This window comes from Telmatherina bonti (genome assembly GCF_933228915.1).
Source record: "Telmatherina bonti genome assembly, chromosome: 18".
Taxonomy (NCBI): domain Eukaryota; kingdom Metazoa; phylum Chordata; class Actinopteri; order Atheriniformes; family Telmatherinidae; genus Telmatherina; species Telmatherina bonti.
Window position 1 is genome coordinate 3,340,948 of NC_136616.1, and position 19,744 is coordinate 3,360,691.

Here is a 19,744-nt window from a genome sequence, read left to right on the forward strand (position 1 = left end):
CCACCCACTGTTCCGCCCACTGCTCCACCCACTGCTCCTCCCACTGCTCCACCCACTGTTCCGCCCACTGTTCCTCCCACTGTTCCTCCCACTGCTCCACCCACTGTTCCTCCCACTGCTCCACTCACTGTTCCGCCCACTGCTCCGCCCACTGTTCCTCCCACTGCTCCACCCACTGTTCCTCCCACTGCTCCACCCACTGTTCCTCCCACTGCTCCACTCACTGTTCCGCCCACTGCTCCGCCCACTGTTCCGCCCACTGCTCCACCCACTGTTCCTCCCACTGCTCCACCCACTGTTCCTCCCACTGCTCCACTCACTGTTCCGCCCACTGTTCCGCCCACTGCTCCGCCCACTGCTCCGCCCACTGCTCCGCCCACTGCTCCTCCCACTGTTCCTCCCACTGTTCCTCCCACTTCTCCACCCACTGTTCCTCCCACTGCTCCACTCACTGTTCCGCCCACTGCTCCGCCCACTGTTCCGCCCACTGCTCCACCCACTGTTCCTCCCACTGCTCCACCCACTGTTCCTCCCACTGCTCCACTCACTGTTCCGCCCACTGCTCCGCCCACTGTTCCGCCCACTGCTCCGCCCACTGCTCCGCCCACTGCTCCACCCACTGTTCTGCCCACTGTTCCGCCCACTGCTCCACCCACTGTTCCTCCCACTGCTCCACCCACTGTTCCTCCCACTGTTCCTCCCACTGCTCCACCCACTGTTCCTCCCACTACTCCACGCACTGCACCGCCCATTGCCCCCCCCCCACACACACACTCCTCCTCCCACTACTCCTCCCACTGCTCCACCCACTACTCCATCAAGTCAGCAGATCTTCCAGTTCAAACAGGTTTCTCATAAACCAGTAAACCCACACACTGGTTTTACTGGTGAAACGTTTACGTGTAGTTTGTTTGATTGTTTATGTTTATGTTTACTTAAACAGTCCAGCAGCCACGGTGATGTTTTACAGGAAGGTTTTCTGCAGAAAAAGGTCCTGAAGCCTGCTTGGTTCGTAAATATGCAGAGCAAGCATCATGTGACCTGCAGACAGGAAGTGTGGTGGCTGTCGTTCCTTCCTGTTTCTCAGCACCAGACGTTCCAGACTCAAAGCTGCAGCTTCATGCGGAACAAACGTCATCCTGCAGCACAATAACAAGCATAAAAAGCAGCATGAGCGTGTTACACAGTATTATTACATGTAATATAAAATCAAAGATGCTATAGGCATCCCTGAGGGGAAATTCAGAGTTCCAGCCAGCTCGTCCAAGGTCAAACATACAGACATGTAACATTAATGACAAAAGACTAATACAGAACCAAGCTTAAGCTCAGGCCGTGCAGCTATTATACCAGCGCTGCCTTACAAGATAAGAACAGAGATACATCCGGACCATGCCACTAGATGACGCAGTCCGAAGATACAGAGAAAAAAACCACATACACTTAACCACAAACTCAGACAAGACACACAAAGTCCAGGGGGCGGTGAGTCATGTGGGAGGGGACCGGGGGTGGAGAGGAGGGAGACAGAGCGTCTATGAACATCTCTTCTTCCGTTCTCAGAGGGTGTTGCGTCGGCCCAAGGCCGCTGTGAAGCCGAATCCAGATATGATTGTTTGGGTTCCAGGCGAGGAAAACAATTTGCCCTCGGCCTTGAGTCCATAGCAGGTCTCAGGCAGGCAGCTCCAGACAGCCGAATGGGGGGGGGGGTCAATTTCCACCGATTCTAGCAGACATCTTCTCCATGTTGTTATCGATTCTGCGGACCAGCTCTGGGACTGCGGCCAGATGACCAGTCTGGACCAGACTTGTATCCTGCTTATGGTCAAGTCCAGTCAACGCCAGAGTCTGTGCACTGTTAGCCCGGCACATACCGTTACAGAATTCAGGCAGCCTGCCAGTTGTTGCCAGAATCTCACGAGTCTTGAGGTAGATCAGAACTCCACCAGTGCCAACCAGTAGAATCCCAATCACCAATAATCCAAAGATGTAAACATCCTCCACGTCCTCAGAGGACAGAACCGACAGACACATCGGCCTCCACCTGGTCCATGAGTCCTGAACGTATCCAGCTGGAAGCGCCCCTCAGGACATGCTGGCTCCCCTCTGCCCGATCTTCGGGTTGAGAAAATTTGATCAATTGCGTTGAGAGACCAGCCGATCAGATCCATGATGTAAATGCGAGTAAAGAGATGTTAAAAGAGGCTCCGAGTCAGACAGGACCAAGTCGCAGGCCTGAGTGGGAGGGAGGGGAGGAAACAGGAGCAAAAGAGAGAAGCTTCTGCCTTCGCTGAGAGCAGGAGTGAAAAGGAATTATTACATGTATTATTACATGGATCATAGAGCAGGTTGCTAGCTGATTTGCAGAGCAGGAGGATCCTGAATGGGTCGGGGTTAAGTGAAATGAAAATGAAAAATACTTTATTAATCCCCAAAGGGAAATATTGTAGTCATTTAGCAGACGCTTTTATCCAAAGCGACTTACATATGAGTGAGAACGACACAAGCAGGAAATCAAACAGCAGAGGACATCGTAGGAAGAGGCTAGTGGACTGTCCAGTTGGATGAAGCTTTGCAGCTTTGCATGAAGTGATCTTAGAGACTGAGGTGAAGTCAGACCTGCTGACTTCTGTAAAGTCTCATCCACATCAGCGTTTCTGATCTGAATCTGTTTGATCGGAAAGTCGCTTCATTTGGGGAAATGGGAACGCTCCAAATGAACATCTGATTCAGACCAAAGAAGCGACTTGGCCGCCTACAAACGCAGGTCTCGGTCCATTTCAAGCGGACCAAATCCAGGAAGCGGACTACAAACCAAGTCCCTTCCTGCATGTGGCGTAGCATTGCATTGTGGGTAAATCCCTAGCGATGGCGTTAAGGGTCCTCTGCCTCGTCTGGTGTTCGTACTGCATCCATTGTTGCAGTGGATTTCTGCAGTATACTTGCATAAGACACAATAAAAACCCAAAACAGCCATAGTTTGGTCTCCATGTTTAACTCACAAACAAATACAGCCGGCTAGCTGCTAGTGGCTCAGTGGGTACAGCCGGCTAGCTGCTAGTGGCTAAGTGGGTACAGCCGGCTAGCTGCTAGTGGCTCAGTGGGTACAGCCGGCTAGCTGCTAGTGGCTCAGTGGGTACAGCCGGCTAGCTGCTAGTGGCTCAGTGGGTACAGCCGGCTAGCTGCTAGTGGCTCAGTGGCTACAGCCGGCTAGCTGCTAGCGGCTCGTAGGCTAGCCAGCTGTAGCCACAGCTACCCAGCCTCCCTTCTGTCCTAGCTGGACCCTGCTGCTGACCATGTCCATCCCTTTCTGAGCACAGTGTAGCATCTTCTGATGGAAACTTCCAGCAGGACGATGCACCATGTCCCACATTTGAATTTAAATTATTAATAAATCCTGATCTATCAGGTTGATCAAACGTGATTTCTTTTGTCCTCATTGTGTGGTTTTCCTGGAAGACCCAGACCTGCATCAGGCTACGGTTTTACTGCTGACTTTGCGGCCTGAACTCCATGTTCCTGCCTGAGCTGTCATCCTCTCCACCAATCAGCAATCTGAATGGGGTCCAGTTGGTCTGAACGGGGTCCGGTCAACCTGCACGGGGTCTCCCCTCTTTGAACCCAAATGTTATTGGACTTCTGTGCTCGTCATGGATTGTCTATAACGAACACCATGTTCCAACATAATAGTGTCCATATGTACACCTGGCATCAGGACTCCCTGGGCCGCAGTTCGATGATCGATTTTGTAGTCGTATCGTCGGACCACCTGGTGGTCTACAACCAATCTACATGTGCTTTGTGGACCTGGAGAAGGCGTTCGACCGTGTCCCCCTGGGGGCTCCTGTGGGGGGTACTCCGGGAGTATGGGGTACCGGACCCCCTTGTACGAGCTGTCCGGTCCCTGTACGACAGGTGTCAGAGCTTGGTCCACATTGCCGGTAGTAAGTCGGATTTGTTTCCGGTGAGGGTTGGACTCCGCCAAGGCTGCCCTTTATCACCGATTCTGTTCATAACTTATATGGACAGAATTTCTAGGCGCAGCCGAGGTGTTGAGGGGATCCGACTTGGTGGCCTCAGGATTGGGTCCCTGCTTTTTGCGGATGACGTGGTCCTGTTGGCTTCATCTGGTCATGATCTCCAGCTCTCGCTTGAGCGATTCGCAGCCGAGTGTGAAGCAGCTGGGATGAGAATCAGCACCTCCAAATCTGAGACCATGGTCCTCAGCCGGAATAGGGTGGATTGCCCTCTCCGGGTCGGGAGTCCGGTCCTGCCTCAAGTGGAGGAGTTTAAATATCTCGGGGTCTTGTTCACGAGTGAGGGAAGGATGGAGCGTGAGATGGACAGACGGATCGGTGCGGCGTCTGCAGTAATGTGGACTCTGCGCCGGTCTGTCGTGGTGAAGAAGGAGCTGAGCCAGAAGGCGAAGCTCTCCATTTACCAGTCGATCTACGTTCCTACCCTCACCTATGGTCATGAGCTGTGGGTCGTGACCGAAAGAAGGAGATCTCGTATACAGGCGGCTGAAATGAGTTTCCTCCGCAGGGTGGCCGGGCTCTCCCTTAGAGATAGGGTGAGGAGCTCAGTCATCCGGGAGGAGATTAGAGTAGAGCCGCTGCTCCTCCGCATCGAGAGGAACCAGTTGAGGTGGCTCGGGCATCTGGTCAGGATGCCTCCTGGACCTCCCTGGTGAGGTGTTCCAGACACGTCCCTCTGGGAGGAGACCCCGGGGAAGACCCAGGACACGCTGGAGGGATTACATCTCTCGGCTGGCCTGGGAACGCCTCGGGATCCCCCCGCAGAGTTGGCAAATGTGGCTGGGGAGAGGGAAGTCTGGGCTTCCCTGCTTAGGCTGCTGCCCCCGCGACCCGACCCCGGATAAGCAGCAGAAGATGGATGGATGGACACACACACACACACACACACACACACACAATCCCATCTATAAAAAAGAAGAAATTGTCCAGATGTGTAATAATAGTGAGAATATAAATAAAGGAGAGTAAAACTGTGATTTATTGAGTAAAACTCAGATGAAACAGATCATTAGTTCTAGTTTATAGATCAGTTAACAGTGCAGGACAAAATAAAACATCAGTTGCTTGAGTCATCCTGAGTTCATGGCCTGAACAGTCTGTTGATCCACATGAACGCTGCATAGAGGTAGAAACGTCGCTTCCATGTCCCTCTGACGGCATCAGGAAGCCCTGCTTACACCTGAAATGTGCTGAAACCGTACAGTACGACTAACGTCATGTCTCCACACCGTACAGTACGACTAACGTCATGTCTCCACACCGTACAGTACGACTAACGTCATGTCTCCACAGTGTGCAAAAAGATCAGCAGCAGGAGGAAGATGATGCAGAAGTCCTGCAGCGTCCACAGCTTCATCCAGATGCTCTTCTGCATGTGGAGGAAACATCTCCAGCTGTAAAGTGCTCAGCGTGATCATCACCAACATGGTGCAGCTTCTGATCGCTCTCATGTGCAACGGAATGCAGGAAAATGTGCAGAGTTTACTGCAGAAATGCAACATCACAGGTTTCATACACAATTATTTTCTTATTTGTGAAATTTTACAATGATTTTTAAATCTTACCGATAAAAACACAAAGAGAAGTCAGGCTTAGTGCTGGGTGGTCCACTGGTTTTCTACTGGTTGACACCCAAAAACTGCTTTTTATACGAGGGGGGACTGTTTTCATCGCTGCACCAGGAAGCCTGCAGCAGGAAGTTGTTTGAGGGGGACCGTTTTCATCGCTGCACCAGGAAGCCTGCAGCAGGAAGTTGTTTGAGGGGGACCGTTTTCATCGCTGCACCAGGAAACCTGCAGCAGGAAGTTGTTTGAGGGGGACCGTTTTCATCGCTGCACCAGGAAACCTGCAGCAGGTGTTTTGTTGGAGCTTCAGGTGAATATGGAAGGAAGTGAAGCTGCAGCAGACATTGGACATGACGACGTATCTGTTGCCATGGAGATACTTTGGTTTATAAGGTTGAACATGGATCAGATAACTTATTTATCAGACTACTAGTTACTGACCAGTAAACTAGTTAATGATCACACAGTTACTGACCAGACTACTAGTGACTGATCAAAAGTAGTTACTGATCAGACTACTAGTTAGTGGTCACACAACGAAGTTTCTCCCGTGTAGCTTCGCAAGGTGGAAAGTTACTGATCTGGTTCTGATCAGGTGGAGAACGACGGATTCACAGCAATAAAATCTGTTTTTTGTGTGAAATAAAATCCTGGTGGTAATAAAATCAACTCTTCAATTCGTCTGTCAGCCAATAGAAAATTATTCCAGCTCGTCAGTAGGACCACACACCACTAGTTTCTCCCAGCATGCTGGATGTGAACCTGAATGCAACAGTTTGCCTCTTCCTGTGGCATGGCGATCAGATGAAGCCCAACAGGATGGAGACACACAACACCAATGCCCAGTAATCAATATACCAGGTTCAGTCATTAATAACGTGAAACTCCACACTTTTTATCCACTGTGGATCGTTAGCTCACTTTGCTAACATTAACATTCCTTAAAAAGCAGGATGCAAACTTAACATCCCCAGCTTTACATGACTAAACGAGATCTCTCACACGTGTCAGAAAAGAAGACAGGAAACGACATCACGGTACGGAAGTATTGCTCAGCTAGAAGGCATAGCCTCGCGTCATGCATCTGAAAGCTAAATAAGCAGCTGCTAAATGAGTTTAGCATCTAATCTACGTCACCTTACAGCACCAGGTTAAAGATTGAATCCATCTTCTTTACAGCAAATATTAAACTTCTGTCCTTTACATGTTTTGCTCAACGGCTTTTAGACAATCAGAACAGATTAGAAAACTTATTGACGGTTATGGCTTAAAGATGGCGGCCGAGTCCACTTCCTGCTGATAAAGAACTACAGAATATCGTGTTTCTGCAGACAACCAGCTCGACCAGAGTCTAACCTAAATTTCCTCTTAGGAGCTTGTTAGAAAAAAAAAAAAACGATTACCATGACGACAACTGAGGAGGCCAGTGATTGGTCGATTTTTAAATATTAGCAGACACCACCGCTGTTTCCATAAGTAACCTTCCATCCAGTCTAACCGGTCTGTAACCTGCTCCTTCTGGTTACAGTCCACCCTGCGGCCTTCCATCCGGTCTAACCGGCCTGTACACTGCCCCCTACTGGTTACAGTCCACCCTGCGGCCTTCCATCCAGTCTAACCGGTCTGTAACCTGCTCCTTCTGGTTACAGTCCACCCTGCGGCCTTCCATCCGGTCTAACCGGCCTGTACACTGCCCCCTACTGGTTACAGTCCACCCTGCGGCCTTCCATCCGGTCTAACCGGCCTGTACACTGCCCCCTACTGGTTACAGTCCACCCTGCGGCCTTCCATCCAGTCTAACCGGTCTGTAACCTGCTCCTTCTGGTTACAGTCCACCCTGCGGCCTTCCATCCAGTCTAACCGGTCTGTAACCTGCTCCTTCTGGTTACAGTCCACCCTGCGGCCTTCCATCCAGTCTAACCGGTCTGTAACCTGCTCCTTCTGGTTACAGTCCACCCTGCGGCCTTCCATCCGGTCTAACCGGCCTGTACACTGCCCCCTACTGGTTACAGTCCACCCTGCGGCCTTCCATCCGGTCTAACCGGCCTGTACACTGCCCCCTACTGGTTACAGTCCAACCTGGGGCCTTCCATCCAGTCTAACCGGTCTGTACACTGCCCCCTACTGGTTACAGTCCACCCTGCGGCCTTCCATCCGGTCTAACCGGCCTGTACACTGCCCCCTACTGGTTACAGTCCACCCTGCGGCCTTCCATCCGGTCTAACCGGCCTGTACACTGCCCCCTACTGGTTACAGTCCAACCTGGGGCCTTCCATCCAGTCTAACCGGTCTGTACACTGCCCCCTACTGGTTACAGTCCACCCTGCGGCCTTCCATCCGGTCTAACCGGCCTGTACACTGCCCCCTACTGGTTACAGTCCAACCTGCGGCCTTCCATCCAGTCTAACCGGTCTGTACACTGCCCCCTACTGGTTACAGTCCACCCTGCGGCCTTCCATCCGGTCTAACCGGCCTGTACACTGCCCCCTACTGGTTACAGTCCACCCTGTGGCCTTCCATCCGGTCTAACCGGTCTGTACACTGCCCCCTACTGGTTACAGTCCACCCTGCGGCCTTCCATCCGGTCTAACCGGTCTGTACACTGCCCCCTACTGGTTACAGTCCAACCTGGGGCCTTCCACCCGGTCTAACCGGCCTGTACACTGCCCCCTACTGGTTACAGTCCACCCTGCGGCCTTCCACCCGGTCTAACCGGTCTGTACACTGCCCCCTACTGGTTACAGTCCAACCTGGGGCCTTCCACCCGGTCTAACCGGCCTGTACACTGCCCCCTACTGGTTACAGTCCACCCTGCGGCCTTCCATCCGGTCTAACCGGCCTGTATACTGCCCCCTACTGGTTACAGTCCACCCTGCGGCCTTCCATCCAGTCTAACCGGTCTGTACACTGCCCCCTACTGGTTACAGTCCACCCTGCGGCCTTCCATCCAGTCTAACCGGTCTGTAACCTGCTCCTTCTGGTTACAGTCCACCCTGCGGCCTTCCATCCAGTCTAACCGGTCTGTACACTGCCCCCTACTGGTTACAGTCCAACCTGGGGCCTTCCATCCAGTCTAACCGGTCTGTACACTGCCCCCTACTGGTTACAGTCCAACCTGGGGCCTTCCATCCAGTCTAACCGGTCTGTACACTGCCCCCTACTGGTTACAGTCCAACCTGGGGCCTTCCATCCAGTCTAACCGGTCTGTACACTGCCCCCTACTGGTTACAGTCCACCCTGCGGCCTTCCATCCGGTCTAACCGGTCTGTACACTGCCCCCTACTGGTTACAGTCCACCCTGCGGCCTTCCATCCGGTCTAACCGGTCTGTACACTGCCCCCTACTGGTTACAGTCCAACCTGGGGCCTTCCATCCGGTCTAACCGGTCTGTACACTGCCCCCTACTGGTTACAGTCCACCCTGCGGCCTTCCATCCGGTCTAACCGGTCTGTACACTGCCCCCTACTGGTTACAGTCCACCCTGCGGCCTTCCATCCGGTCTAACCGGTCTGTACACTGCCCCCTACTGGTTACAGTCCACCCTGCGGCCTTCCATCCGGTCTAACCGGCCTGTACACTGCCCCCTACTGGTTACAGTCCACCCTGCGGCCTTCCATCCGGTCTAACCGGCCTGTACACTGCCCCCTACTGGTTACAGTCCACCCTGCGGCCTTCCATCCGGTCTAACCGGCCTGTACACTGCCCCCTACTGGTTACAGTCCACCCTGCGGCCTTCCATCCGGTCTAACCGGTCTGTACACTGCCCCCTACTGGTTACAGTCCACCCTGCGGCCTTCCATCCGGTCTAACCGGTCTGTACACTGCCCCCTACTGGTTACAGTCCACCCTGCGGCCTTCCATCCGGTCTAACCGGCCTGTACACTGCCCCCTACTGGTTACAGTCCACCCTGCGGCCTTCCATCCGGTCTAACCGGCCTGTACACTGCCCCCTACTGGTTACAGTCCACCCTGCGGCCTTCCATCCGGTCTAACCGGCCTGTACACTGCCCCCTACTGGTTACAGTCCACCCTGCGGCCTTCCATCCGGTCTAACCGGCCTGTACACTGCCCCCTACTGGTTACAGTCCACCCTGCGGCCTTCCATCCGGTCTAACCGGCCTGTACACTGCCCCCTACTGGTTACAGTCCACCCTGCGGCCTTCCATCCGGTCTAACCGGCCTGTACACTGCCCCCTACTGGTTACAGTCCACCCTGCGGCCTTCCATCCGGTCTAACCGGCCTGTACACTGCCCCCTACTGGTTACAGTCCACCCTGCGGCCTTCCATCCGGTCTAACCGGCCTGTACACTGCCCCCTACTGGTTACAGTCCACCCTGCGGCCTTCCATCCGGTCTAACCGGCCTGTACACTGCCCCCTACTGGTTACAGTCCACCCTGCGGCCTTCCATCCGGTCTAACCGGCCTGTACACTGCCCCCTACTGGTTACAGTCCACCCTGCGGCCTTCCATCCGGTCTAACCGGCCTGTACACTGCCCCCTACTGGTTACAGTCCAACCTGGGGCCTTCCATCCGGTCTAACCGGTCTGTACACTGCCCCCTACTGGTTACAGTCCAACCTGGGGCCTTCCATCCGGTCTAACCGGTCTGTACACTGCCCCCTACTGGTTACAGTCCACCCTGCGGCCTTCCATCCGGTCTAACCGGTCTGTACACTGCCCCCTACTGGTTACAGTCCAACCTGGGGCCTTCCATCCGGTCTAACCGGTCTGTACACTGCCCCCTACTGGTTACAGTCCACCCTGGGGCCTTCCATCTGGTCTAACCGGTCTGTACACTGCCCCCTACTGGATTTTCATATATTGCAGCTTGCGAAAACATTGAATTTCTGAAGATGTGCACAAACAATGCTCTATGTCATGGCTTCAACTCTGCAAGGTCGGTGTGTATCGTGATGACATCAACCACAGCAAACCAGAAATATTGCATCATCTTACATCAGATGAAATTGAAACATAGGTCTTCAGACGCTAGCGGATCCCTTCCCAGCAGTGGAAAGAACCACTTCACACTGTGAACATGAACTCGTCACACAAGCAGCCGATGCATCAACACACTGTGTCATGTTCCCACAATCTGCTCCAAAACGTGCTTTCAGATCTGAAAGTGAGCATGGCTTCATCATGACGGGGGCTGGTTTGACCAACTTCCCCCAGAAAGGGGTTTACAGTAATTATGAGGTCCCAGCGATGTCTGCAATTGTCTGCAAGGCTCGCCCACTTCCTGCAGCCGGGCTCGGCCGCTGTGCAAACCGGAAAAACACAGGAACTATAATTAGACAAAGTCACAATGGGTTGATTGATGAGTTTGGAGGAGAGGATGTGAGGAACGAGGATGGGGAAGTGTGATGGAACAGTTGCAGGTAGACACACCTGCCTTCTGGTCCTGTGTTCAGTCCAGAGGAAGATGCAATGGAACATGCCGGAGCCAGAGCAGCTCTGAAGTGAACCGGAAAGATCAATCACCCTGCGGTGAGTCCAGAACAAGACAATGTTAGCTTCCACTGGCCCTTTCATCCTTTGGAAACGGCACTCAGAACCAGCGTGGCGCCGATTGAAGCACGGCTCTGTTAGTAAGTGGGAAAATGTTCGTGGTTGTCACGACGATTTAAAAAACTGGACTTTTATCTGGGATTAGTGATGTTTCATGTGTTTCCTACGTTGTTCCATCTCCAGTTGGTCTCTCTGAGGGCTGTAAATACAGTTGGCGTGCCATGAAAACCCAACGATGATGGAGACGATGGTGGTCTGCAGGAGGAGCATCACTCCATAGGTGGAGGCGACGGTCGGTCCGGGCAGGTGGGGGATGGCGGCGGGGGGCAGGAGTAAATCGGGACTGAGCAGGATGGCTCTCACCTCGGCTTTGATCATATGAAGTTCATCCAGAATGGAGAGAAAGGTGCAGCAGTGGAACCACTGGTGGCTGTGGCCCCAGATATCGAAGCGACCTGGCGCCAGGCGCTCGGGGATCTTGCTGATGTTGAAGAGGGCGGACACCAGCAGCCAGAGGCAGTGGCGGTAGAAGAAGGTGGACATGGTGGTGGAGGCGGCGAAGGAAGAGGAAGCAGCGATGTAAGGCGACATGGTGAGGAGGCGGTAGAAGACTGGCGTGGACGAGACGAGGAAAGGCAGGAGGAAAACCAGCGTCCGTATGACGTACCGATGCTCCCGCCACCTCTGCCGGGTGTTGCAGCAGGATAACACGCAGATGATTGCAACAACACATGCAGACGGAATGTAGAAGGTCCCAAAGAATACGTCGAACTCCACCATACGGACCTCTTCAAGGTCCACATGGGAGCGGTTGTGTCCTCCTCTCTGCACTATCCCGGCCCGAGGGTGGATGTAGTAGTAATAGGCCAGCGACGAGCCGACCGTGTAGGCGCTGATCGTACCGTAGTCCACAAAGAAGCAAACCTCTCTAACCACCAGAGACATCGAGTTCAGCAGGTGGGCCATGCTGCTGGCCATCAGCAAGCAGAAGACCCCAATGAAGTAGTTCCACAGCGGATAGAAAAATGGGGCGCCGCCGTTTGGCGCGCTTTCCCAGCCAAACACCTCCACAAAGTAGTAAGAAAAGATGAACACGGGCAGGAAATGTGTCCAGAAGTTGCCAGTTTCGTTTGTGGGCCTAAACGCCGACAGCAAACAGTCCCTCAGGCTGTAGTTGGGGAAGCGGTAGCCGGTCAGGATGAAGTTCTCTATGACCCGAGGAGGCACATCCGTGTGCCGCAGCAGAGGCAACGGCTGGGCGCAGTTCAGAAGCATGACGTTGTTTTGTCACTCCAGCAAAAAGACGGATTCGGATTAAAGTTGCAGGTTTCAACTCGGTTTCCCATGAGGTGGTCTGTGGTCCAACCAGGCGCCTTTGGTCCAACCAGACGCCTCTGGTCCAACCAGACGCCTCTGGTCCAACCAGACGCTTTTAGTCCAACCAGACGCCTTTGGTCCAACCAGACGCCTCTGGTCCAACCAGACGCCTTTGGTCCAACCAGACGCCTCTGGTCCAACCAGACGCTCTTAGTCCAACCAGATGCTCTTAGTCCAACCAGACACCTCTGGTCCAACCAGATGCTCTTAGTCCAACCAGACGCCTCTGGTCCAACCAGACGCTTTTAGTCCAACCAGACGCTTTTAGTCCAACCAGACGCCTTTGGTCCAACCAGACGCCTCTGGTCCAACCAGACGCTCTTAGTCCAACCAGACGCCTCTGGTCCAACCAGACGCTTTTAGTCCAACCAGACGCCTCTGGTCCAACCAGACGCTTTTAGTCCAACCAGACGCTCTTAGTCCAACCAGACGCCTCTGGTCCAACCAGACGCTTTTAGTCCAACCAGATGCTCTTAGTCCAACCAGACGCTCTTAGTCCAACCAGATGCTCTTAGTCCAACCAGACGCTCTTAGTCCAACCAGATGCTCTTAGTCCAACCAGACGCCTCTGGTCCAACCAGACGCTCTTAGTCCAACCAGACGCTTTTAGTCCAACCAGACGCTTTTAGTCCAACCAGATGCTCTTAGTCCAACCAGATGCTCTTAGTCCAACCAGACGCTCTTAGTCCAACCAGACGCTCTTAGTCCAACCAGACGCCTCTGGTCCAACCAGACGCTCTTAGTCCAACCAGACGCCTCTGGTCCAACCAGACGCTCTTAGTCCAACCAGACGCCTCTGGTCCAACCAGACGCTCTTAGTCCAACCAGACGCTCTTAGTCCAACCAGACGCTCTTAGTCCAACCAGACGCCTCTGGTCCAACCAGACGCTCTTAGTCCAACCAGACGCCTCTGGTCCAACCAGACGCTCTTAGTCCAACCAGACGCCTCTGGTCCAACCAGACGCTCTTAGTCCAACCAGACGCCTCTGGTCCAACCAGACACCTTTGTTCTCTCTGGGTTTCCTCTTTGACCTCCTCTGGAGTTTGACTGAAGGTCTGACAACGCCGGCTTGCTGAGTTTCTTTCCTTATTTTTCATGGAAGTTCCTCTGCGTGGAAAAGTCAGCTGCAGTCACATGTCTGGTTCTGATGTAGATCAGTCTGTCCATCATGTCCACGCAGCAGAGACGTCGTGCGTGGAGCACCGCGGTATGTAGGTCATGCTGGCCACCTATCAGACTGCAGGAGCTCCTGTTTCCTCTTCTTCTCCGACTTTTGTTTCGTCCGGCGCTCGTGCGGCTTCAGTGCGGGGTGCTGCGGAGGGACAGAGATCCATCTAAGTCCTCCAACGCAAGGTCACGCGTGGAAACGCCATTTCCCCTCCGGGTCTCGGGGCTTGAGAGCCACGGGTGCCGGCAGGTTGAGTGACGAGACCCGCAAGCCTGACGGCGAGCCGGCGTTTCAGCTGCAGCAGGAGGAGACCGGGACGCTGGCCGGCAGGTACCTGCGTCAAGGTACCGCGAGTGGAATGACGTGCTTCCGGTTGGGAGCTTCAAACTAAAATACAACGGCTGTGACGTAACACCGTCCAGAGGTCACCATGACAACACAAGAGGACATAAATGTACACGTGATGCTCTATAATTTCCTGTTTCCTGTCAGGATGAATGGGTTTATGTAATATTAAAACACAAGGAAGGCAAACGCTGCAGGTAAACATTAATAAGAAGATTTTACGTCCACAAACAGAAAAGTTATGTCCACTTCTCATCATATTTTATCCCCAGTAGAAGATGAACATGTCAGGAAATATGATGCACATCTGCAACAGAAGCAACAAAACGCTGGAAAATCAGTTTTAAGATGGACATCTCAGCATAAACAGCAGCAATAATCCCATAATCGATTCTCATCAAAAGATGTAGAGAATCAGAAGGAATTTCTGTATGCCAGGGCAAGGCTCGGTGCTGGTGATCTTCTGCATTAACAGCAGATATGATCCTCTACTGGAAAGCAGTGCATAGACCCGGAAAGATCCCAGAAACCAGTGTCTATGAACAGAGTTCAGCCTGAAATCCACAACCACGGTGGACGGCACGGTGCCCAGCGTGACCCACAAGTCCGGCTTCAGACGTCAGCCCTGATGAGACCCGTCTCCGCCCCAGAGGGTTCCGACTGAACAAAGCATTAACTCATCAGCAGAAAGTGACCTTAATAACACAGAAGAACCAGGCTGGGACTGGTTTCCCAGAACCTTCTGGGTGTCGGTGAACTCTTCAGGGGAATTTATTAATCCCGGTGGTTTCCTCCTGCCTTCCTGTCTCACGACTTTCACATGAAAAAGCCAGCAGGGCTCATAAATCTGTAAACTATGGACTTTCTCCAATCCAGGCTGGTGGACAATGAGCTGCAGGTCGAGCGGGCCTCAGAATGAATGAGGAGAGAGAGCCATAAAACATTTATCTCACTTTCTCAGAACAGATAAAAGCTGATGGAGGTTTTCCCTCCTGGTTCTGGTCCTGATGGAGGTTTTCCCTCCTGGTTCTGGTCCTGATGGAGGTTTTCCCTCCTGGTTCTGGTCCTGATGGAGGTTTTCCCTCCTGGTTCTGGTCCTGATGGAGGTTTTCCCTCCTGGTTCTGGTCCTGATGGAGGTTTTCCCTCCTGGTTCTGGTCCTGATGGAGGTTTTTCCCTCCTGGTTCTGGTCCTGATGGAGGTTTTTCCCTCCTGGTTCTGGTCCTGATGGAGGTTTTCCCTCCTGGTTCTGGTCCTGATGGAGGTTTTCCCTCCTGGTTCTGGTCCTGATGGAGGTTTTTCCCTCCTGGTTCTGGTCCTGATGGAGGTTTTCCCTCCTGGTTCTGGTCCTGATGGAGGTTTTCCTTCCTGGTTCTGGTCCTGAAGGAGCTTTTCCTTCCTGGTTCTGGTCCTGAAGGAGCTTTTCCTTCCTGGTTCTGGTCCTGAAGGAGCTTTTCCTTCCTGGTTCTGGTCCTGATGGAGGTTTTTCCTTCCTGGTTCTGGTCCTGAAGGAGCTTTTCCTTCCTGGTTCTGGTCCTGATGGAGGTTTTCCTTCCTGGTTCTGGTCCTGAAGGAGCTTTTCCTTCCTGGTTCTGGTCCTGATGGAGGTTTTTCCTTCCTGGTTCTGGTCCTGATGGAGGTTTTCCCTCCTGGTTCTGGTCCTGATGGAGGTTTTCCCTCCTGGTTCTGGTCCTGATGGAGGTTTTCCCTCCTGGTTCTGGTCCTGATGGAGGTTTTCCCTCCTGGTTCTGGTTCTGACAGTGAGGTCTCGGGACGTTTCTGTTCCATGAGGTTTTGGTAAAACTTGTATTTTATTGTGAAAAGCAGCCGCTCAGACACCATGTTTTATTCTGAAAGGAAAGTCTCCGCGTGCCTCGCGGTAGCTTGACGGGGAGCAGAAACTAATCCGGGACCGGGTCGACCCGCGTCCTTCCTTATGTAACTGGAGAGGTGAGCTCGAGACAGACTCAGCACGAGCACCGGAAACCCGAAGAACGACCACGAGAACGTGCGCGCTCCCGTTATCTGCTTAACATGCACGCTCCGTGCCGCTGCAGCGCGCGCTCCCGCCTGGATCAGCATGTTCTGACTCTTTTATTTTGTATGAGTTTGATTTTAGGATGAATTTTTATGGTTTTATTTCTAGAAATATGAATAAAATATGAATAAACATGATTTAATTACCAATGGCCAATCACAGGGCAGCATGTTGACACGCCAAGACTTCTTCAGACGGTTCAACTTTATGTGGAACATCTTCTAGTCTGCAGCTGATCATCATCATCATCATCTTCATAATAATAATAATAATAATAATAATAATTTAACAATGGAACAAAAACCCAACATCTTTTAGGTTTCCTGCAAGAACAAACATCTTTAGCTTATTATGAGTTTCAATTCAACTATATTCAAACAATATTTAACGACAGTCGTGTGGAATATTTTTACAGATTAAATCCGATTCATTGTATTTTAGTTATGATTTACATTGCACTGTTTTATGATAACTGTTCATGTAAAACATCAAAATCATGACATAGATAAGGAGAACCTCCATCCGGACCAAAACCAGGGCCAACCAGACGTCATTTATAATTATTGTTTTCCATCGTCCTAACCGCTCAGTCTGATGAAGGGTGGTGGGAAGCTGGAGCCTATCCCAGTGCTCTGTGGGTGAAAGGTAGGGAACACCCTGGACAGCTCGCCGGTCCGTCAAAGGGACACACTACCAGTTCACCCAACATGCATGTCTTTGGTCGGTGGGAGGAAGCCGGAGAACCCGGAGAGAACCCACATCTACAGGTAGGTTCCGTGTGGAAGCAGTTCATCGTTCCCCTCCTGGTGGGCTGCAACATGTCAGAAAATCTCCAGACCAGTAATTTCTGCAGGAATGGTGATAAAGAACAGGTCGGTGTTCAGCACCAGATGGACGAGGAGCCACGCCTTGGATTATAGCATTTAGCATTTAGCTTAAAGACTTAAACGTTTGGATTTTAGGCATTTTATCCTCATGCTTTAACTTATAACATCTACTGTAGCTTTTAGCCTTCAGCATTTAACCTGTAATGTTCATCTTTTAGTATTAATTTAGCTTTAATTAGCAAGCTTTTTCTCTCATAAAGTTTAGTTCCTGTAGTCTTCGTGTGATTTTCCTGCAGTTAGCATGATTTCTTGTTCAGTCCATGTGAAAAGTGTCTCTGATGTCTGGAGTTTCTCAACATGTTTCTGTGCCAAGAGATCACACTGTAAGAACTGTAAGAAATTCTACATGTGGAAACACGTTCATAATTTATTACAGCCACAGCAAATATGCAGCAAGTCAGTCGCCTGACTGGTCATGTTTAGCAGAAGAGAAATCCATGCCTTTCGTTGCAGACATGTTTCTTGTTGGCTTTTAGAACTTATAGAACTGCAGCGCCGAGCGGCCGTCTCTCCCTGAAGCTAACGTGTTATCAGTCTGCTGCCGCGCTGAAATTCAGGGTTTAATGCACGAAACGTTATTTTACCAAACGTCAAGTTCACGCCGCGTTTCCTTTTCTCCTACAGATCACCATGGAGCCGGAAGCTGCTAACAATGCTGTGACTAGCCTGATGGCGCAGGATGTTCACAGCGGCGACTTCCTGCTGCTGAGCGACGACCATCACAGTCCATGAAGGGAAGCTTGAACAGAAACCAGCCCAGGTCTGGAACGTGCAACCACAAATATGATGAAAATCTACAAGTCACGATGGAGCTCAGGCTGGTCGCGGCGAGACGACCCAGGGAACCCCTTCTCTCTCTGTGATTGGTTCAGGGAGGAGAGAAATCTGATTGGTTCTGAAGGAGGTGTGTAAAATGTTGCTCCAAACGTTACGAATATTTTCTGACTCGTCGAATTAACCAACACGGGTTCATTCGTAACTGCATGAAGTACGAAGAAACCACCTGTAAACTCGCCCGCTCCACAAAACTCCAGACCGGTTCCAGTACCTGGACCGTCGGCCGCTTCATACCGAGGTCCAGACCGGTTCCGGTACCTGGACTGTCAGCATCCTGGTGAGGACATGGAAGCAGTAGGGATTCGGACCCTTCATGGTACATCCGGGCGTTTTGCTGCCCCAGGAGATACGACTCAGTGTTTTCATGGCGTCTTTGCTGCAGGTTTGGTGTGAACACAGTAAATCTATCATGTCCAGGTGTTTCTATGTGGCTCCATCAAAGAGACGAGGCTGGAAATCTTCATCCAGCAGAACATCCTGCGAGATAAAGTCCTGCATCGCTGCCAACGAGAGACCAGAAAGCAAAGCGTCTAACCGGTAACGCTTCCATCTAACCCCGTTACCACAAGACAATTCACTACTTCTGGTTGTTGTTTCATAAAACTTGGAAAGAAGAGTGCTAATGCTAATGCTGGTGACAGCATCGGGTTTCGTAGCTACACAGACTGCAGAGGATGATAGAAGCTGGTCTGACAGCTTCTGGTTCTTATAACACAGTTAGCTGCTTTCAGACCAGCATTTACAACCAGCCAATCCTTCCTTACCTCTGCAGATACATGTGAAGCTCCATTCTATCACACTTGTTTCTACGTCTGCTGCCTGGAATCTGGGTGTCATGGTGGATGCTGACCTTTAAGGTCCATGTTGCCTCGGTAGCCCGTACCTGCCGATATGCTCTCTACAACATCAAGAGAATCAGACGTACCTGACAGAACACACGACTCAGCTTCTGGTTCAGGTTCTGGTCATCTTATGCATCAATTACAGAAGTTCCCTACTGGCAGGTCTGCTTGCATGCTGGTTAACCCTCTGCAGATGATCCAGAACCAGCAGCACGTCTGGTCTACAACCAGTCCAAACTGGTTCATGTCACTCAGCTGCTAATCGCTCCCTAATCCAGGCCTACACTCCCTCTCCACAGCTACGTTCCACCAGTGAAAGACGCCTCGTGTTACCACCACAACGTGGGACTAAATCACCAGCCAGACTCTTTTCCTCTGTTGCTCCACGATGGTGGAATGATCTCCCAAACTCTGTCCGCTCTGCAGAGTCCCTGTCTACTTTTAAGACCCAGCTGAAGACTCAGCTCTTCAAGGAGAACTTCAACACTTAGTTTAGCTGTATTTGTTGGAAAGTTGGAGAATTTAGCCCGGTTCTTTGCAACAAACTTTATGGTATTAATTCTTTGTATTATAACATAGGTGGTATTATGGGGTGGGAAGGGAGTAAACAATAAAAACAAAAAGAACAAACAAACAAAAAAAAGCCTGTAGCTTCATGGAAGGACCTGCGTCCAACTGGACAGTCCACCAGCACCTTCCTACGACGTCCTCGACTGTTTAGAATAGAATAGAATAGAAACGGAGGAAGTGAAAGAACCGCCAGAAGCAGAACTCCAACGGAGGAAGGAATTCAGATGAGACAACAAAGAAGAATAGACAGCCCTGCATCCCAAACGTCTTCTTGGCTTTATTCCAGCCATAGAGGATCATTATTTTCCTGCTTTTCTCATCACTTGTTGATCTTTGGCTGCTCCTGATTGGACGTTACCGTCAGTTTAAGCTCTCTGATTGGTGGAAAGTCTGACAGGAAGCGTCTTCATCATCATGTCCAGGTGAAAATAGAGGTCTCTTAGCAACATGGTAGTGATGGTGATGAAGATGTGATAAATAATGGTGGATTTACCATCTAGAGTCTCTGAATAAACACTACATCTGGATTGTAGACCTCCTGGACGGATAGAAACAATGCAAAACGA

At 51.6% G+C, this 19,744-nt stretch overlaps 1 protein-coding gene across 1 annotated transcript; it reads right to left on the minus strand.

The window, feature by feature from the left end:
- Positions 1-10,251: 10,251 nt before the first annotated feature.
- On the minus strand, positions 10,252-12,646 carry paqr9 (progestin and adipoQ receptor family member 9). The gene has a single exon (XM_079257285.1). The coding sequence runs from the start codon at positions 12,387-12,389 to the stop codon at positions 11,256-11,258; it is 1,134 nt and encodes a 377-aa protein (XP_079113411.1). The 5' UTR covers positions 12,390-12,646; the 3' UTR covers positions 10,252-11,255.
- Positions 12,647-19,744: the final 7,098 nt, after the last annotated feature.